This window comes from Acanthopagrus latus, chromosome 16 (genome assembly GCF_904848185.1).
Source record: "Acanthopagrus latus isolate v.2019 chromosome 16, fAcaLat1.1, whole genome shotgun sequence".
NCBI lineage: Eukaryota > Metazoa > Chordata > Actinopteri > Spariformes > Sparidae > Acanthopagrus > Acanthopagrus latus.
In genome coordinates, this window is record NC_051054.1 from 12,914,901 (window position 1) to 12,936,218 (window position 21,318).

The window sequence follows — 21,318 nt, forward strand, 5'->3', positions numbered from 1 at the left end:
TGGTGTTGTATTTCACTAAACACACACAAACGGAAAAATTGATCCAAACTAAATTTTATTAGGCATTCCTACTTGGAATCCATAGCAAAGTTGACATAATGATGTTAGATATGTTTGTTACAAGACAGTTAAGTATAGCATTTTATTTACATTTGAGATGACCGCATGATAAAATTAAAATGAGCCATTTTTGTCAGACCCTGCCATGCCCTGGGAAGACGGCTCTGAGCTGTTGAGGCAGCAGTGTCCTTAAAATGTTCCCTCTAGATGAAGGCAAAGACCTGAAAATTTGGCAGGGAAATCACTTTTCTATTTGGAATGCAATAAATGTGTTTCCCTTTGAGGATGTGACCTTCAGGAGGTCTTGGGCTTGGTGAAGTATGCCGAGTCAGCATCCTGCAAAAGAAAAGACTAGGTGTAAGCAATGATGTGAGAAATGTATTGCTTCCTGGTGTGTTTTTTTTTCTACTTTCTCGAAGGTTTAGGAGCATTGTGTCAATTTTTTTCAAGATGTATAGGCTGCAGACGGCAGTTTTCTTTTTTGGTCTCTAAAGGATACGCAAGAGACAGTTAGCATGTGACGCTTCAATGTCTGGCCTGCTGGAATATGACCTTTTTACATGGCCCTAAGCCGTCACTGACCAGCAGAGGCCAACAGACAAACTGGTCAGTCAGTCAGTCAGTCCGCACCGCCGGGAAATAGTCAAGCTCACTGTCATACCCTGGCCACAGTCTTATTCTTATTAGACTCACGCAAGGTCAACAACAGCTAAGGCCCCCCCAGCTGTTAAGAGACAGCTCTGCACTGTGTCTGCAGTATTTTGCATTGAGTACTAGGTGCAGAAATGTTGAGGTTCCCCCAGTCTCAGGTTTAACTTAATATGGCCAAACATACGGTAACAATCTTGACACAACACACAAGAGAGCCTTCTGAGTAAAGCGAGTTGCTTTCTCTGAATTTCACCAGGTGTACATACATTTTAAATATGGAAAATTACTTTGAATCAGTGCAGGGAATGTTTTGTTAATGGTCCTATACACCCACGGAACATCCAAACAATTTTAATTTTAAGAAATACTCTTCCTTGTTTGAGGAGAAGACTGACAGCACTTTCAGGTCTATGCTGATAGATATGTAACTGAAGCCAGCAGCCAGTTAGCTTAGCAAAGACTGAAAACAGGGAAAAGTTAGCTTGACTCTGTCCAAAGGCCAAATAAATCTAAACCAAGCACCAAGTGTAAGACAAGATAATAAGCTGTTTTATTGAGGGTTTTGTGTTATTGCTATTAAAGGACAATGGTTGAACCAGGAACCACCGTATTAACTGTACAGAGATTATATACCTACCAGACCAGCTTTGAAATTCTGTACCCTCTTTCTGCCCAGCTTGTTTGTGATGAACCAGGCGAATGTGGGCGCGTACTGCCAGACGTAGTAAAACAGGAGGAAGGGCTGCTGCGCGATCCACATTTCCTTGACACCGTTGGCAATTCCCACCAGCATTAAATGCACACAGCGACTTGTTGGCATCTTGTGTTCCTGGTTACCAGCTGTGGCCACAGGCTTTGGTGATGGAAAAGTAACAGGTTACTGAAAACAAACTAATACCACACACATCAAATACAGGTAAAAAAACAAAAACAGGTAAATAAAATACATTACCTTGTTCACTTCCTCTGTGAAGGCATTCTGGACTATCTGTGATTGCACAGGCCCTGGACACACTGTGCTGATGAGTATGTTTGGAAAGTCAGTCAGCTCGGTCCGAAGAGAATTAAAGAAACCCTGTCGACAATGCAGTAACCATCAAGAACAGGATACACACGATCCTGGACAGCGCATCACTTGTGAAGGTACTTATTCCACAAGTAAGTTGGAGATAAAACAGACCAGCTCGTCTGTGATGAACGTTAGTGTTTTCTGAAAAATCATCAACAACTCATTGGAAAATGAAATGAGAGAAAACACATTAAAAACATAAAGTATTCCTGTATTCCACTCACCTGGAGAGCATGTTTGCTGGCAGAGTATCCTGTTGCCAGGGGCGCCCCAGCCAGGCCGACAACACTGCTGACGGTCACAATGCTCCCAGTGCCTTGCTGCATCATGTAAGGCAGCACCTGCTTGGTGATGGAAACCGTGCCCAGGAAGTTGAGCTCCATCAAAGCCTGATACACATCAACGCTGGTCTCCACGCAGAGAGAGCGCTGGCTTCGGCCGCCATTGTTAATGAGGATATCAACCTGGCAAGGCATGGAAAATTGGATGGAACCGGAGAAAAGGGAAACTTAAAAAATGTCTATGGATAGAATCCTCTGGCTTCATACTCATAGTCACATCTGTACATTCTATGATAATAGAGGGCACCAAAGTAAAGTGATTTTTTTTAATATATATAGTGTGTTTTGGTTTTATTGATAGAACAGCTGAGCAAAGGGACCCAGGCTGGGACCCGGGGCCGCTGCAGCGAGGACAAAGCCTCTGCACATGGGACACCCGCTCCACCCACCAAGCCAAACGGTGCCCCGTAAAGTGATTCATTTTATGGCTTTAATCCTTTAAACACAGTTATGTCTATGTAACTGAAAAACTAGTCATCTAAATAGTGCAAAATATTGTTGAACAAATGGTAAAGCTGCCATGACACTAGTGATGAAAGACACTGTATTATAAATGAACAATTGCAGTGGCCTTACACGTCCAAAGTATTGGATCACAGCTTTAGTTTTTTCTTCATGTGATGTCCTCTCCAACAAATCCAGTGGAAGAACAAGAATGTCTTTATCCTGGAGGTCAGAGCACTCTTGAGGAATACATGATGAAAAGAATTCAGCTTCAGACGGAGTGGCAGTGAAACAAAGTCAGGTCAAGTGCTGACACCCTTATGCAATTTACTCTTGGTGTGAGAAAGAAAACACCGCAAATAAGAGAAGACGTTCTATGGAAAAGTGTTGTGACCGTGTTATACTTGTGCCTGAACTGGCAGAGTTAAAGACTTTCAGTTCAAGCACTGGTGAAGCTTAAGTACACAATAATCTCTTACCAGAAATCTCTTACCTAAACACCGCTGCTTCACCCTCTTCAGCTCAGCCTCACGTCTAGCAGACAAGACGAGACGGGACCCACACTTGGCTAGCTGGCAGGCCAGCTCCTCTCCAATACCACTGGAGGCTCCAGTGACCCAAGCCACCATCCCCTTCAGCTTATTCTCTGATTAACAATGAGACACAACTGTCAATTAATGTCATATGCAGGGACTATGAGCCTTACTGCAGCTTTATGTGGATTACAAAGCCATTTTCTCAGATCTCCCTAAGGGACCTTCAAAAGAATTCTAGAATATTCCCCCAAAAAAACAAAAATATAGCCTCTATTATATTATATATTTTTGCTATAATAATTTAGTGTTAGGCTAACTGACATATAACAAAGCATTCTTTTGCAGTCTTCTCACTACTTCTATTACTGCAGTGCTTTTTTTTTTTTTTTTTTTACCAACCCTGTGTGATGTCTTTAACAGTACTGGGAAGCAACATTCACTTTACTACACTTTGGATGTACTTTTTTTCCTTTTGTGCCACTTCCTCGACAATGTAAGAAAAGCTTTCCTCACATATTTACTGTGGATATAAACTGTGCACTCAGAGGGCCATGAAGTGAGTCAAAGGTGAAACCAGTTATGGTGAGACTGCAGCCACGTCTTGAGATCGAGCCACTATCACCCCTTGTTTGTGAATGACAACCGGAGCTCTTCTAAGAGACGTGACAGGGTGCACTCACCGGGCTTGTGTCCTAACAGACTTCCCCACAGCAGAGTGAAGTCTGCGTCGGCGAAAATGAAACACAGGAAGTGAATAAGAAAATAAAGTGGCATAAAACACCACAGTGCGGATACGATACAGCAGTCCATTTGTTCTAGACGAATATATGTATACGGACTTAACACTGAAGCGGAGAAGGTAAATAGTACAAGGATCCGCCAGAACAGACCTGCAGCTCGCGGGTATGACGTCACATCCGCTGTTAAACTTTCAAAATTAAAGCTCAGCGATTGACAAGATACATATACGTCATCATAACAATAATAACAATAACAATAAAACAACCCTGGATCTGTGGTCTAAGTTGTGCCAGTGCAGTCTTTGAAATAAAAAAGGTCTGATTAACATTGTGTACAGTATTCCTCTGCTGGAAAATTGCATAATAATAAGCTGTTGTCTTTTTCCTTCTTGAGCTTGCAAAAAACATTCTTTTTTTTTCCTTCTCTGTGGCGGATGTCAGCTTCTTGCAATACTTAACTCCACCCAGAGCAGTTACATGGTGTTACGCATAAACTTTTGGCTCAGTTTTAGTTGTTGTTTCAAAGCAAAATTCTCGTTCACAACAAAGCTGTAAAGCCAAAATAAGCCATGGGCACTCTCACCATGTTAAAATGTGCAGCAGCGCAACATACAAAGCATCATATAGCCGAGAGAGGGATGGAATATGTTTCCCAGGGCCTCTGATGTTGCAATAATGCACAGGTCAACAGAGAATGAACAGTGGAAGCTGACAGGTGACCTTGACAGTGGGCTCTATGTACAGACTGTTCTAGAGCTGAATCCTGAACGTTACTTTTTGACAAGGCATATTTTGATGGAAAACATAAAGTCTGTAAAGTACTGGCTGACTCATATTCATCACAAGTTGACAAGAATGTTTCTCAGCATCAAGGACGTGGACTCCTGTATGTGCATTTTTTTGTTTGTTTTGATAAATTTCAGTCCTTGTGCAAAAGTTGCCCCATCACTGTCACAAATTATATGACAGAAGAACACAGTGTACTCAAAATGCGGTTAAATTACATCTAAACGCAGTGATGCGCGATATCTCAGATTTCGGAGCCTATGTACTTGTACACATACCCTCTGTGCGGCAGCCGCAACTCTTCAGGGATGATGTCATATTTTCGAGTACGCAACCCGCAACATCCGGGTCTCGTTTCTGTGGCTTTGTGCTCCAGAAGTATTAAGAAGACCTGGATAGTGCGCTCAAAGATGGCTGCCCATCAATTTCCGGTAAAAGTTGCACACTGAACCCAGGTTGTTCACCGAAAAAGTCTCTGTCATTTTTCTTTTTCTTTAATTTCACTATAAAATTTGGATGAAATGGCATTTTAAAAAATAGCCTCTATCATAACAGATTAAGCCTTAGAGCATAAAATAAATTAATGCAAAAACAAACAAACAAATAAATGAATTAGGACTTCATCATAAAGTGATCCAGTTAGTTTATTATTTTTACAGCCATCATTTATTCTTGAACAAGATCTCCATATCCTTAATAAAAATCGTCTCAGAAACCAAATGCTTTTAGATCATGAAGGGGCGCTTGGTCAAGACTTTTGCCAATTAGAGAAATATAACCTTATACGGAAAAGCGTTACTTTAACACCTCAAGAGGTTTGCTGTCACACCTTCACAGCAGGTGTTTGCCCAACTGTGTACATTATCCAATTCTTAAAGTTTCATGACAAATATTTTTTAACTCTCAGGGGGATTCTTACTTTCAATCAGTTAAAAAACATTAAACAGTCATGTTGAGAGGATGATGTTATTTACAAAATATTGTATTTAATAATGAATCCCTCCTTTCAATCCTTTTCCAATGATTATATATGGGTAAAATGCTTTTGGGGGCCCAGTGTGCGTCACGTGACGATCCCGGAAATGTAATTACGCAGTGTAGCCACTACGCAGAAATAGCTTCACAGCGCAGCGCTGTTCCTGGGGGCTTGCTCTATGCTCCTCAGAAGCTAACGTTAGCTAGCTAGCTGTCAAGCTGTCCAGTGGAGAGGCTGGGACAGACGTTTCAGCTTCCCCCAGGCTTGGCCACACAAAGCTCCGGCCCACAAATTCCCAAGAAAATCTTTCAGAACACACTTTTGATCGCCAGCTGAGATAATGTAATGCATCACAGGCGCACGCAAAGAGGGATCTCCGCACTTACACAATTTTTATGCACTGAGCCTTGAGTGACGACTGCTCATTGCTAGCTAACTGGCTAGCTAGCCTAGCTAAACCGCTGCTAACCCCCAAGTTTCGTCGGTGTGCCTCTCTGGTGAGAACAGCGACCAGTCAGTCCGTTCCACCGTCGCGGCTTTCGTTGCTGTCAACCGATATTTGGGATATTTGGTAAGTCTTAAAATGTTAATTCTCAAGCCAGTAAATGTTGAGGAAGGTTGGGCTGTTAGCTGTCCTAGCGGTGTTAGCATTAGCGATAATACCTTTAGCAAGGCCGAGGGCTCTCCTTGCTTCAGCATAACGTTAGCAAACCATGGTAGACGGAGGCCTGTCAAAGTTAGCAGTGAGGGACAAGGGTCAAGGCCCGCAACAAGGCAAGGCTGTTTGTTTATTTGGGTTGTGGTTTGCACTTGCTACAGACCTAACTTTTTCCGTCAATCATTCAGCCAACGCTATGCTTACTTAGCACGTCCGTGGTGTACATTAGCTTACCTTAATGTTGGCATTAATGTTTGATTTGTCAGATCTCCTTAAATTGTTTTTTGGGTGGTTATCGAGCAAGTGGTAAGTCGGTAGCTAACATTAGCTCTACAGGCATGTAACGATAGCTTTAACTACTCTTTCCTCGACTAGCTAGTATGGTTAAGTGTTCTGCTTTGCGAAGGTCAGAGATATGCTGTCCATTGGTGTATTCATAATACAACGCACGCAAAATAACTTAATCCTAATCATTACATTTGAGCATAAACTTGATCAGCCAGTGGCTTAAGGGCGTTTCAATCTGATCCACACCAGCAGTGCTCCTAATATGTAGTCAAAATGTGTCCACAGGTCCACTATTTTTAGATTAGAGCAGGGGGCCTGAACTCTTATCCAAGATGCTAATCTTTTGACTCAAATGGATGGATTACTGGCTATCTGTTTTCACACAATTAGTATAGACATTCATTCTGTTTAGGTGGACAGTTTGTATATCTTTTTGCAACATTATTCACATTTATATGCTGCATATGATTGATTATTAACTTGATTAGAAACTAAATATTGCCAGAAAGTTCTCAAATTATTGACGTATTATTATTGTTAAAAACCTGCATTCCTGCCATATCATGTAAATAGATTTGTATCTTTTATTTTGTGTTACAGATCTTTAGAGGGACACAATGGGTGCATTTCTGGACAAACCAAAGATGGAAAAATATAACTCTCATGGTGAGGGTAACTGCCTGAGGTATGGGCTGAGCAGCATGCAGGGCTGGCGAGTAGAGATGGAAGACGCACACACAGCAGTTATTGGTCTGCCTCATGGTCTCGACCCCTGGTCATTCTTTGCAGTTTATGATGGGCATGCCGGCTCTCAGGTGGCCAAGTACTGCTGTGAGCACCTGTTGGAACACATCACCAGCAACCCAGACTTCCAGAGTGCCCTGCAGGACGACCCCTCTGTGGAAAGCGTGAAGACTGGGATCCGCACAGGATTCTTGCAGATCGATGAACACATGCGGACCATCTCCGAGAAGAAGCACGGTGTGGACCGCAGTGGTTCCACTGCTGTGGGGGTGATGATTTCTCCGAGCCATATCTACTTTATCAACTGTGGCGACTCACGTGGACTCCTCAGCCGGGGCGGAGCGGTGCACTTCTTCACACAGGATCACAAACCAAGCAACCCTCTTGAGAAGGAAAGGATCCAGAATGCAGGTGGTTCAGTCATGATCCAGCGGGTTAATGGGTCCCTAGCTGTGTCTCGGGCTTTGGGTGACTTCGACTACAAGTGTGTGCACGGAAAAGGCCCGACAGAGCAGCTTGTGTCCCCTGAGCCTGAAGTTTATGCAATAGAGAGATCAGAGGGGGAAGATGAATTCATTATATTAGCATGTGATGGCATATGGGATGTCATGGCCAATGAGGAACTGTGTGACTTTGTCAGGTCAAGGCTAGAGGTGACGGATGATCTTGAAAGAGTCAGCAATGAAATTGTGGACACCTGCTTGTATAAGGTATGGCATGTCCACAATAATGACATTAACATTTTGTTGCATGCCAGTCTGTTTTTGGTTTCATTGATTTACACAACGTCTGTTTTTGTTCTTTATTTTTCAGGGAAGCCGGGACAATATGAGTGTTGTGTTAATCTGCTTTCCCGGGGCCCCAAAGGTATCTCCAGAAGCAGTGAAAAGGGAGGCTGAGCTGGATAAATATCTGGAGGGAAGAGTAGAAGGTAGGGGAGAAAAACTGTATTTTTTGTTGAAAAGAGCACCTTAGAAAGTGGAATATTGACATGATAATCCCTTTCCTATTGCTTATAAACTTTTCCTTGTTCGATACAAACCTTTATGATTTCCTTGTTTTCTTTTTATTGGGAATGATATCAGACATTGACTGTAGACTTCAGGTAAAAAGGATCAAGGACTACCCCACATTGCTGTACATTTGCTCACATTGTTCAAGTAAATGTATCAATCAGCAGACTTTTATCAAGTGAGCTGAAGAGTCCAATAACTGTCTTTGTGATTTTGAAAGACTGACTCATATCTTCACTTAGGTTGCCATTTTGTCCCATAATTAAACTACACAAATGTTACTCAATGTTGACTTGAGAGCCAGGAAAAAATGTGTTTCTACAGAGCCTTTTTGTAGTTAATATTTTCCTACTGTAGGTACAGTTGCTGGCCACAGGTCTCAAAAATCGTTATCACTCTCTCTCAGTGTTAAACCTTGCTAAACCTTTATACTTTCTGTTAGGAGGAGAAGCCAAGTGAAGTAAATTATTTCCATGCTGTATATAGGCCAAAATCTCCAATAAAATACACCTCAAATGGCTTTACAGTCTATACAGTACAGGGGACCCTTGATATGGAAAAAAGCATTCCTAATGAAAACACTTTCAATAGGGAAAAAGGGAGAAAATCCTCAGGAAGAACAGAGGAGGGATTGCTCTTTCAGAGTGGACACACATCCAAGTGTGTAGATATTTTGTGTATAGAGAAAAATGATATTTTAAAGTAAATATTAAAGGTAGCAGTATTTTCTTTTATATGCTTACAATGATTGCCTCTCTGCATTACATTGTTAACTGTCCCCAAAGTCTGTACCAAAAATGGAAACGAGACATTAAAGCATGTTGCTCCCTCTTCATGGAATCAGTTACAAGTCAACCTTGAGTGTTCAGTGTAGCTACGGGATGCATTTAAAGTGTTTCTAAACTATTGCAAAGAAATTAGTTATGGCTGTAGATGCTTTTTAAGTTGGTTTGATCTTTTATAACCCAGCAGTTTGGTATTTGTCTTTGCTTGAATTGTGATGTTTGTTCTTCGTCTGCATGTGTGTAACTGTGCTACAGCCTGTAGACTCTTTTCATGACTCAATAATCTTATTGGTATTCAATTAAAACCTAAGGAAACTATAACTTGTATGCCCCAGTCTCAACATATTATTTACCTGTAAATATTTCTCTACTGAGCATTTTTGATACATGTTAATACTACTTTACAAATTTCAATTTCACATATCAATCAGATATTAAAAACAAACAAACAAACAAACAAAGAACCTCTTGCACATTTATGTGAAACGATTCAAATGAATATAATTTTGTTCTCCCAACAGAAATCATCAAAAAGCAGGGGGATGAAGGTGTCCCAGATTTGGTCCATGTAATGCGGACGTTAGCATCTGAGGCCATCCCTAACCTCCCACCTGGAGGAGAGCTGGCAAGCAAGTGAGTGGGCTTTGTTGTTAGAAGTAATGGCAAGCTGACGACAAGTTTGTCTTTCTGACTGTCAGTTAAATCACTTGGTATCTTTTGTAAAAACTAACATTTAACATTATCATACTTCCCTTCAGACGAACTGTTATTGAAGCGATGTACAACAAACTCAACCCCTACCGAAGTGATGACACAGTAAGTATCCCAGCTTGTTTATTTCTCTCTGTAAGTGTGCATGGCTTGGAGTATGCATGCTCCTTGGTGTGTGACCAAAGTTATGCATCGTGTTATTAGTATTTTTAATGAGATGGAACAAGGAAATATTCTTTTAAACTGAATTTTACTGAGTCTGAAAAACAAAAACAAAAAAACAACGGTACGGGTTGACTCTGTGATGACTGCGTAATGTGTCTAGGGTGTCTCTCTGCCCTCTGTCTAGTTTATGTACATCCAAAAATATATAGACAAGGGATATAAGCACCTTTTTATTGTAATAATACAATTATCAGTATGGCTTACACTGGTAGAAATGGTGTGTTTCCCTGAAATATTCCTTGTGAAACATCAGTCACATAACTTTGTTTAATATTGACAAAGGACAACAATTGCATTGCAGATCTTGTGTCAAAAAGACTGTATAGTACCACATGATCTGATTTCACTAATTAGTGCTCTATAAATCAAAGATGAAAGAACTAATCAGTGAAATTGTCTGAGTGTTTATGTGGATGGAATGAAAACATACATTCTCTGACATACTTGTTTAAAAGAGACATTGCAGATCATACCATTGCATACAAACAGACCTCAAAGCTCTCGTTCAATCGGATATCATGCTTTTACCTTTTTAGCAGATAAGATGGCTGCGTCAGCCAAATTTTAATTGTGCACAAGTCATCTTGTCCTTGACAGACAAAACTGGTACATCTGTTTAAGTATTTCGTCTTTGTACAAAGATGGACCTTTTAAAATTGGTGTCACATGTTGAATTAATTAGGAAACCGTTGCCCCTTGACTTCCTCCTTATTATATGGTGCAGCTTGAATATTAAATTTGCCACCAGTCTACCCAAAGCTCTTCATAGAGAGAAAATTAAATTACGATCTTCCAAATGTCTACAAAAAGTGACCCATGAAAATCTAACACAGTACTTTGTTCTGTATATCGAATGAGTTGTCATTTTAACCACCTTGGCAGCATTTGCACTCTCCAGGTAACGTCTTTATCATCTTTGCACAACTGGATATTGTCCTGTAGTTTACAGATTTTCTAAAGCTCGGTGAAGCATGAAGGTTGGATGAATACTTTTATTGAAGTAATTACAATAATTCTCAAGGACTTGGGGCTTATGCCCGACATTCCAAGGACCTTTAACAGTCTTCTTATGAATCCAGTGTTAATTTTTCAGTATGCATTATGTAGGAGAGTAACAGTATGCTGTTGCACATACTTGCACAGTTAAAAGTATGATATAAAAATATGTCATTAAAAAGTAGATCAGCATATCAACTTTGTAATTGTGCTTGAAGTTAGTTTGTAATTCATTCTTGTTGTAGTGTTGTGCGTTGTACCTATTTGCAAGTAGCAGTACTTTTACATCTGTAGTGCGTAGTGATTATATTTTTATAGCACAAACATCTCCCTAGTATTTGGTCCATATGTCTGTATTTGACCCCATTCATTTTCAATATTCCTGTAGCTCAGTGATACTCAACTTTCAGCCCTTTTTTTTGTATTTTTTTTATGTCCATTAGTAAATGTGCAGTTAGGATCCTTGGCTGGTAGATATGCCAGTGACATGTTGTGGAATAAAGTAGACCAATTATTTACGGAGAGAAGGCTGATCTTTGCAGCATTTACACAATGCAGTAGGTGAGCTATGCAGGGGAAGACAACTATTAGCAGAAGAGTAGCAAAACTATAATGATAATTATAATTGTAATTATAATATGATTACAATTATAATTATCATCACAGTTTTGCTATAATTAGTCTACTTTATTCCAAAATATGTCACTGGCATATCTACCAGCCAAGGATCCTAACTGCACATTTACAAATTGGCATTAAAAAAAAACATGGGCCAAAATTTTTTATATTTCAAATCACACATTTATGGCATCAGAATTATTATAATTATAACATGATTATAATAATTCTGATGCCATAAATGTGTGATTTGAAATAAAATAAATTAGATATGCTATTAATTCTGCTCTGGGTAGAAGCAGTTTGTTTGAGATGTATGTTTAAAAAAGTGGCCCCTGGGCAAAGCACCTTTAGTATCCTTGCGGCTACAAGAAAAAAAAAAACAACATAAAAATCCTGCACATAGCCACTCAGTGGGATACTGTCAGGATCAGGCTTTACAGCAGGTAGCATTATGGCTGAGGAGTTCTGTGCTCTTTTGTGACTCTCTTTGCCTTGACTTAGAGTATTGACTTGCTTTCTTTTTGAACCTCAGTTATTTTGTCATGCAAAGCTTTGTTGTTGATCTAGTGGCCCTACCTGTCCGCCTTGCCTGGTTGCTCGGTTTGGTTAGACAATCACCTTTTTAAAGTACGTGCAATCTTTACAAACCTTTTTAGTAATGGAGCCCATTGTGCTTTATAACATTTTAACACTGTAGAAAATGTCTATTATCCTTTGATCAAGGAATCTAACCACCACCAAAGACCTTCAAATCAAGAGAATGTTTTACTGAGTATTGAATATATTCACTGTTAGATGTGAACCCACAGAATAACAAAGTTGTTGATCTGTGACAATATCTCTTCAAAGCCCCGTTTTATAAATTCATGCCATAGCACCACAACTGAAAAGGTCAGGGGGCATGTAAATGGGTCACTAAGGCTATATTTAAACTGATTAAATACAATTGGAGTGGTTTTGTTAAGAAGAAATATATCACTATGACACCAGTTAGTAACCAATGTTTATAGGGTTATGTTCCGAAGCACACCGTGTAACTAAAATCTTGATAATGAAGGATGTCAGATGTAATCCAGTGCACAATGACTGCCTACAGCACGAGGTTGCAAAAGATCAGCTGAGCTGGATACATTTTCTCTTGTCTCGTGTGTAGTTTGTGAGTAACCTTGGACTCTCAGTGGTAGGTATTTGACTTAAACTCTGTTACTGTAATGGGTCTGCCTACACCAGAAATAATTGCACTTTTTAAATAGAAATTTGAATTAGTTAAATTTGGGGGGCTTTTTTGAAAAAGTTGTGGTCCACAACAAAGAAGTGTCAGTAACAAAACATAGGTTACTACTTTTCTACAGGACCTTAACCTGTCATGGCATTCCGAAGTGGTAAGCTTCTGAAGCTGGTTTGTCTACTAGCAGCCAAACTGGTTGCAGACAGCTCACTCACTGTTGCCATGTAACAGCATGTTTAAACATCACAGATAGCCTGATCAAGTTAGTTTTTTTTTTTTTTTTTACTTCCATCCAAGTCCTTTTAATGTTTGGTGTATCTGCCAATACCGATGCTAATCTTAAGATTATATCACAGCTGCCTAGTGCGCACACGTTCAAATATCAGGTGTACCCCGCTGAATTTGGCGCAGTTATTTTTTTATGAACTGCTTGCTCTAAAGACAGAATTAAAACTTTACATGGGTAGGCTTATGCTTTGGTAGATTATTGACATATTAATCAAAGTTCAGGACATGACCAGATAGACACAGATGAACAGACCGACGGATAAATAACTTAATCATTCCAGAGGGGAAATTAGGTACCAGGTACATTCACTGTGATGTTGTTACAACTAGAACAACACTTGTGATTGTACAGTGGAACAGGTTCATTATTGCAGGCATCTAACTGAGACACACCACCCAAAGAATTTTTCATAAAGGGGAGCAGAGTTTCACAGTAAAGAAAGGATAGAGGTTAATTTTAGATTTATATTGAACTAACCTTAAGATAATTCCTGAGGATGTGCTTATGGTTGATTCATTAAAAGATATCGAGCATAGAAACCTCAACTGAAGTAGTTTCTGAGAATCCCATTTGCAACTTAGACACCTGTGATCTATAGGTCTCAAATCGATGTAAAGGCTATATGTATCATTTGTTGCACTAAATAATGAGTTTACAAACAAAGCCAAACATGCAGCTTGGGGGTGTTTCACTGCTGCAGTAAACAAGATGGGGCAGAGAGACAAAACTGTGGCCGATATTAAAAAGAAATGTTCCCATTCAGTGTCAGTGTATGCCTTAAATCTTGGCATATAGTCATTGAACTAGAACTAAATTAAACTAAAATAATCTATTTGTTCCAACCAAATAGATAATCAATGCCAATTTTGTGTCCAAACTTAGAATGTAAACTCAAAATGTCTGTGTTAAACAAACAAACAAGTTGATGCATTAATTACAAATTAAAACTATGCTAAACCCTGATTGGGAGAGAGGAAGCCTTAAATATATGGGGACATTTGAGTATGAAGTAGTCTCCATTATTATTTTGTTGATATCCCATCCGACATGTATTATACAGCCCAAATACAGGTCTATGATTTGCACATTTTTGTTTTGATCTGCCCTGTTTGGTTGTGATTACAGCTGTATGGATATACAGTTGGCATGTGTATTGGGGTCTGCTCAGAGATGGCCACAGATCCATCAAAAAGTGTTTTGTTACAACTGACATTATTACATTTTAGCCATTTAGCAGTTTCAGTATACAAATATTCTCTGTGGTGGAAGTTAAGTAAATGATGATACATGACAAGGTGGTCTTGGACAGAATTACACTTGAAAGATGATGTGTTTTCTGTGGCGACGGTATATGGTTAAGTTGCTTGCCGAGTTTATTAATGAGGCATTCCAAAGAATACAGATAAAATGATTATCTGTACAGATATTTACGGTAACATTAGACAACAAAAGGTGGTGTTGATAGACACGTATTTCTATCAGCTCCTGAATGATATTGTTATCTGTCAGTTTGTGTCATTAATGCTTAAACATGTCCAGCTATTGATAACGATCTGGTGGATGTAGAGCCAGAGTCTGAAGGGTTTCTCCTTCCTCTTCTCTCTTATCAAGGACTCTGCATCCACAGACGATATGTGGTAACACAACCTCCTACCACTAACACAGCATAGAGTTTACAAACCACCATCCTCTCAAGACCCACAGCAGCTCAGCTCAGCAGTCTGTCTCTCCGTCACTCTGAGCTTATGGTTTCTAAGAAGGGAATTTCATGGGAGGAGGAGGAGGAAGAGGAAGAGGAGTTGCATGCACAGACCTGGAATAGTGCAGCACCAGTCCACTCTGGAGTTCAGGATCCCTACCGTCTTGTCTCCCCTTTTTTGTTCACCCACCTTAATACTCTCCTCTAAAGTAATCCATAACAAGTCCACAAGGTCTTTTTCTTTTTGTTAAATAATCAGCTTAAGTAGTAAGATTTTTTGCTGTAATTAATTTGATTCACATTTCCTTGTGTGTGTTTGTATATTTCTGTTTTTTGTGAAGTGCAATTGTCCTGTACAAACAGCCTGTATTTAATGCAGCTTGATTTTAAGTTAAAAAATGAAAGAAATGAAAAAGAGAACCTTTTATGCACTATCTGCCTTTTCCTGCTCTTCTGGAATTGTAACAAATGTCTATTCAGTGAATATTTCTGCTTGTCCTCCAGGCACAATGTCTCTGCGCTTTTATTTTTCTTTATTCTTTTTTTTTCAGCTAGTCTATTCTCCTTTAAGAAACGGGTAAATTGTATAGTTGACAGCACAGTAAGCTCTCTATATCAAACCATTTAAATCCTAATTATTTTTTCCCTGTGCTTTTTTTTTTTTTATTGTATTTTATTTTTGTAAGTGGTTTTCTGTACATGCTCAAATAATATTGGCAAAGGTGTTTCTCAGACATTTTGGAAGTGTGAAGTGAAAAACATTTTTTTTTTCCATTTCCTCAAGGCATCTAATGAAAAAAGACCCCTGTAAAACACGTTTGTCTGTGCGAATAGATACTTGCAAGCGTGCGTGGGTGCTTGTGTGTATGTATGTGCGCACGTGTGTCAGTGTAAAGGCAGATCTGTATGTGCAACTCTAATTTAAATTTCGGTAAGTTGGCTCAGACAACAGACCAGTCTGGAGTTTAAGGGAATTGCTCTCCCAATGCTTAACCCATCGTTTGCCCCTTTTTTCAGCCAATGTTCCATATCAACCCGACATAGGCTGTCACTACTTCTTATTCCAAAAAGCTTTGGATAACAGAGTTTACATGCTGTTACGCTGTTTGAACAACTTCAAGCTAAATATCAGAACTTTACTGTAAGCTGAGATGACACAAGTAGTTCAATTTACCCAAGGTGTGCAGTGGTTTGCAGCTTATCAGGTCCCGACTAGTTTACACATCTGTTGTGTCATATTTAGATATCAATTTCTAAACATACATTGTTACCAGTGCCCGCTGTGGGTGCCATATGATTTATAATCACTCATTTCAGCTTTATGACAGCCTATGCCAAGTTTTACGTTTTCATGAGATTCAGTTTTTGTATGTGGTACAGATAGATTTTTAGCTTCTACCTTTTTAAATATCTGATAATTTGACTGATGTGAACAGTTCAAGCACTGACTGTTTTAGAGAAAATCGCCCATGATAGGAGAAACTGTTGACTCTAAAACTTAGCAAGACTATTTTGTTTTCACATGATCTTTATTTGGACATGACACCAAGAACAAATCTGCTAACCGCAACGAGTTCTCGCGGTTGTATTTCAAATTTTTTTTCCCATCGATTTTTCCCATCTCAAAACTCTCCCCCACAGCACCACAAGCCAGAGCACAATACAGTTTGCTGCTATAGCGTATGATCTTTGGATTGATTTATTATTTAATTTCATTTTTCAGTTAATTTCCCCCTCTGAAAAGATCAATAGACTAAATCTGTATTTAACTCACACACAGTAGATATATTTCTTGAAGAGAAATGGTTTTATTTCAGATTTATTTTCTGCCATTTTTTTTGTCTAAAATTGCATTGTTTGAAATTTATGTATGTATATATTTTTGACTTAAACTTTCAAGGAATAAATCAGTTGCTTGAGTTAGTTTTTTTGCCATGGACAAAATGTCATTCTGGTTTGTCTCTGGATGGTTAGTGGAATTTGTGTGTGTCCCTGTAAACAATTTGATGTCCCTTTGATTAACATTGAACAGTTTCATTTAAATGCTACGCAATATTAAAGTTCAAAATTTGCTATAATTTATTAATCAAAATGACAATCCTAACTATTTCACCACACTGAGGTTTGTGGTAGGTAGCAAATGATTAAATCTTTAACAAAACACAGACTTTGACTGTGATCCTAAATTAGCTGCTTTCTAATATGCTTTAGCTGCAAAAAAAAGCCAAAGACCAAGTTAGATTTATAATGGCAAAGAATATAACACAAGAAGCAACAATACAGAGAAGATCCTAGCTGTTGCCATGTAAAAGATGTGTAAAATGTTAAGTAATTAGAAAGTGATTTATCTCAAGAATTAATTCAGGATAAACTTTTAAAGGTACTCCGTGGAGTTTTTGACCACTGGTGGTGCTGTAGAGAAACGTTGAGTTGAGCGGGTTCTCACTCTACGAGCAGGAGGATGAACAAAGAGGACGAAACCAGAAAACAACACGGAGCACAAATCTGTTGACTGCGGGGGGCAGTAATGTGAATCAACAGTTGGTGTCATGGTTGTGTGGCGTGAAAGTGTTAATGAACTGATAAAAGATGATAAAACTGCAAGCTTGTGCAAAAATTGCAGCTTTATGTTATGCAAAGGGGAGCATTGAACATGTTCGTTAGGCCTTAAAGATGCAGAAAATGCACTTTGGTAAGAAATGTTTGAATTTTAACTAACTGTGTTCACAGTGGAAACTCCATTGGGTACCTTTAAACAGTCACCACAGAAGTAACATTGATAACAAGTTAAAAGACTCGAGACTGTAAACATATCAAATAGGAATATTAATTTAATTGTATGTGTGATGTGGTTTTACTGAATATACCTTTCCATAAACGTTGAAAAATAATTTGAATTCACCCCTTTTTGGTTTAAATTTCAGTATTGCATGTCAATACTTATAAAACTACCTACTAAGGAACACCCTTCAAGTCAATTTATTCAGTGCGTTGGACAAAACTGTATTAGTGTGTGTGAAGATGCCTTTTTTTCTTTAGATAGGCAGTTTATATTTGATCTGTAAGCTGTTTTGTTTTGTGCTGCATTGCTTGTAATCGTTGAGTGCTCTAAATGTCTCTCTTATCAGCACCCAGCCGCTTGTTGCAAACCTGTCAGGTGCTGACTCTAAAAAGAAACATTTCACGCAGTTTCTCTTTAAGGTTGATAAGGAACAAACAACATTTTCTTTGCATTTCACAGCCATCGATAGGCCCTCAGCCCTGGACTGTCCTGTGTTGCCCCTGAATTTAACAATTCAGGATCAAGTTCACTGACTAATTACGCATTTATATAACCAACTTGCTCCACAGAATGGAAAAATAGAGAAACTTGCTTTTTAATACTCAAAATTGCTGCAGCTGGAATGTTAGCAGATATTAACAGTGGCTTGGCTGTGATTTATCACATCTGGGTGTTTTGTTTTTTTGTTTTTTTTAAAAAATCATTACAATTTCCATCACATCCCCGTTGCTACCCCAGCCGTCATGAAAACTGAACAAAAAAAAAGAAAGACCCCAAGCATCTGCTCCACTTGTTTTGCTTTTTCACGAACTGAAATACCTCATGACATTTATAGGAAGTGTTTTTGTCTTGTGTTATGTAGATTCAGACTGTTCCGAAAAGCAGTTCATGCGTGGAGACTTTAATGGAAGCGTTTTTTTTCTTGCGGCTCGCCCCCACAGAACTCATGATTTTAACACTGATCTATTTGAATGGGATACGTCTGTGCTCATGTACAGTATTTTAACAAGTTGTGCTGATGTTAGGACAAAAAAGTGATGATTTAAGTGGCTACCGCAAAGGACAACTTTTTTGATTTACTAGGAACACTATTAGCCATGTTGTATAAGCTGCCCTCCACACACCACCCCACCCCCCAAAAAACGCCCCCGAATGCTCAACTGTGTAATTTAACTTGTCCACTTGTGTGATGCTCACTTAGCTCAAATCTAGAATTGTATTGAGAGTTCAGGGTTTTAGAAATGTGAGATGTGTGACTAAATGACAATAGTCATATGCACTGATCATTTGTGTAATCAGCTTTTTTTTTTTCTTCTTTTCAGAAAATTGTTATTGTAGAGGAAAAAAAAGATTATAAAGCTATTTACAGAGTTACCTTTGGTTGCCTGGAATGCATCCTGTATATTCTTGTACGGAGGACTACCTGGCAGAAGTTTGAAGAGATTTTAAATGCTTGCGCCCTCTTGTACATATTGATGTACCTCAGTTGTGGCGTTTACTGTGTGACCCTTAGCAGTGGTGGTTCATTTGTCGCCTCGCAGGGCGGCCTCCGCCTCACTTTGCTGACCTTTTTCAGCTCATAAATAAGCTCACCGATTTGCCTTACCCAATCTCATGTTGCCCCCTAAAGTACTTGTTCAACGTAACACTATGAGGAGGAGTGATGCTGCTGACATTGCTCTCTCGCAGATTAAAAACTGTCCCCATATTAGGGTACTTAAGCTATCAACAAAGTGACTTTGTCCTGGTTCTCACAAGGTACAACTTTTCAACCATTGCTGGTTTGTATGCCATTTTCTTTTCCCCATGTTACCTTTTTGAATCTCGGTCTTGAAAGCTTATTTAATTTTTCACTGCAGATGATGTCATACTTTTAACAAATGCAAGTGTTTTAACATGGTAACCTCGTAAGCATTCAAAATGTGCATACATACATTCATGTCTGCTATATTTATGGTTACATTCGAGAATAGCTTTAGAGTGCTGTAGATAAGTATTGTCAATGTTGATTCAAATGCTTCTCAGAGGCCTCTGTGAGTGATTTTACAAAGTTCAATAACTGTATATTTTGTATTATGTTCTAGCTCCAAAGGAATGGCAGAAAAAAAAGAAAATGTTTAAAAAAGCTTTGTTCCCTGAACTAAATTGTACTATTTGTGTTGTCGATTGAACAAATTGCATTCCTTGCTTGTGAATTGATGCATTTCTCTCCCTGCCCCTTAAATCTTCTCCCCTTCTTTCCCTCCTTTCTTTCATTTTTTAGCCTTTGAAGTTTGAATAAAATTTCTAGTTTGCAGAATGTATTACTAAATAAATGGGTTGTCATCTTGTACCTCTCATTTCATCACTTTTTGTATCTCTTTGGGCCCGTTGCACAAGTGAAACTTTCTACGATTGTAAAGAAAAAACAGTAACTTGGGAAAGAACCTCGTGCTACCTAAACTTGCTATTCATCAGTCGGCGGGGCTAACTCGAATGAAGATTATTTATATAGGGAAGGAAACAAACAAGCATTTATTCATTCCATTGTGCTGATCACTAAAATTCAACTTGGGTCCTTTTTTATTAGTTACTACTTCTATCACTAATAAAAGTTTTGGAGCTGGGGGTCATGCCGGAAAGTTTGAGAACCACCACACCACCAAGTGTCAGACTCATACAGATGGAGTAAAGCTGTGTGTGGATCAGCTGCATGGTGACACTTACTAATTATGCTGTGTGCCATGTAGTGCAGGCGTTTTAGTCATCACACCTTTAAAAAACACGCAAGTTGATTTAATAACACTCATCTGAAGGCATCTCTAAGATTATTAAAGACTTAGTAACATAAAGTAGTGCCTGTTTTACCTAATTTACTTATCAGTTTATTAGATATGATGCATGTGGGCATGGTTACTAATTAATTTCAATCAATATAGCTCTTCTAGCAGTGGCTAATTTGACGTCATAGTCCCTGATATAGCTTTTGAGGAATACAACGCTCAAATAGACGTAGACAAACATCTACTGTAAGACCAGTGATTAAGAGCAATGACTGGAAATGAGGTGAGAGTTTAAAAGGCAAAATGTGTATGCTTCATAAAACATAACTGAGTGTTCACAGATTTGACTTTGAGCCAAAGTCTCACCTTGATATTGAAAGCATCAGAAGCAGCCAGGAAATGACATACAGAGCGTTCTTGCACGGTCTGTATACGAACCAAATTATTATCGCTTCAGTTGTATTTTGAATTATTTTGATAACTGCTTCTGTTTCTTTGCAAATATTCTACATTTTCTGATGATAAAATGGCTAAGTATTCAAACAAAGACGTGTCGTTTTGGGCTACTGGTTCAGGAAATACAAACGAGCGTTCGTGGATGGAGTATTTTCTAATCCAGGGTGTTATTTTCAAGTGCTCTCAAAAAAAGCTTCAGGGCTGTCCAAACATCACCTGGTAATTATCTTTAGTAAAATCAATACTGAACTCTGCGACTCAGAATCCGACGAGAGGCACAAACAAGGGGGGGGGGGCCTCCTCATGTTACACATTCAATCTCGGCGTCTGACTCAATGCTTCAGTTTGTGTTTGATAATCAACAATCCCTTTCAGCGCCGCATGCTCGGAGCCCCACGAGCTCTCTAAAGCACCGAGGTGCTGTCGACTTATCTGGGTATCAGAGTCGTGTTTGTCTG

The 21,318-nt window shown here is 39.0% G+C and overlaps 2 protein-coding genes across 3 annotated transcripts; one reads left to right on the top strand and one right to left on the bottom strand.

Moving 5' to 3' along the window:
- Positions 1-38: 38 nt before the first annotated feature.
- On the bottom strand, positions 39-5,045 carry dhrs7 (dehydrogenase/reductase (SDR family) member 7). Of its 2 annotated transcripts, none has more exons than XM_037072651.1 (7): positions 4,906-5,045; positions 3,059-3,211; positions 2,698-2,804; positions 2,005-2,244; positions 1,664-1,786; positions 1,349-1,564; positions 39-396 (listed from the first exon to the last, which is right to left on the bottom strand). In XM_037072651.1, exons 1-7 carry the CDS (start codon positions 4,943-4,945, stop codon positions 355-357), a joined length of 921 nt encoding a protein of 306 aa, XP_036928546.1. In that variant the 5' UTR covers positions 4,946-5,045; the 3' UTR covers positions 39-354. The 2 variants fall into 2 exon arrangements, with proteins under 2 accessions (XP_036928546.1, XP_036928545.1); XM_037072650.1 differs by lacking the exon at positions 4,906-5,045 and adding an exon at positions 3,782-4,036.
- Positions 5,046-5,736: 691 nt separating this feature from the next.
- Positions 5,737-19,974, top strand: ppm1aa (protein phosphatase, Mg2+/Mn2+ dependent, 1Aa). Its single transcript, XM_037071227.1, has 6 exons — positions 5,737-6,174; positions 7,150-8,003; positions 8,107-8,224; positions 9,613-9,724; positions 9,850-9,907; positions 14,773-19,974. The coding sequence occupies exons 2-6, from the start codon at positions 7,167-7,169 to the stop codon at positions 14,800-14,802; spliced, it is 1,155 nt and encodes a 384-aa protein (XP_036927122.1). The 5' UTR covers positions 5,737-6,174; positions 7,150-7,166; the 3' UTR covers positions 14,803-19,974.
- The last annotated feature ends 1,344 nt before the right edge of the window (positions 19,975-21,318 follow it).

What these genes read in the sequence shown, in the direction of transcription:
- ppm1aa (XM_037071227.1), top strand. Translation starts at nt 7,167, where the DNA reads ATGGGTGCATTTCTGGACAAACCAAAGATGGAAAAATATAACTCTCAT. An exon ending in TGGACACCTGCTTGTATAAG is followed by an intron (nt 8,004 to 8,106) that starts GTATGGCATGTC and finishes TTTATTTTTCAG; the next exon opens with GGAAGCCGGGACAATATGAG. An exon ending in CCTACCGAAGTGATGACACA is followed by an intron (nt 9,908 to 14,772) that starts GTAAGTATCCCA and finishes TCTCTTATCAAG; the next exon opens with GACTCTGCATCCACAGACGA.
- dhrs7 (XM_037072650.1), bottom strand. Translation starts at nt 3,911, where the DNA reads ATGGACTGCTGTATCGTATCCGCACTGTGGTGTTTTATGCCACTTTAT. An exon ending in TGATCCAATACTTTGGACGT is followed by an intron (nt 2,245 to 2,697) that starts GTAAGGCCACTG and finishes ATGCCTTGCCAG; the next exon opens with GTTGATATCCTCATTAACAA. An exon ending in AGAATTTCAAAGCTGGTCTG is followed by an intron (nt 397 to 1,348) that starts GTAGGTATATAA and finishes TTTCTTTTGCAG; the next exon opens with GATGCTGACTCGGCATACTT.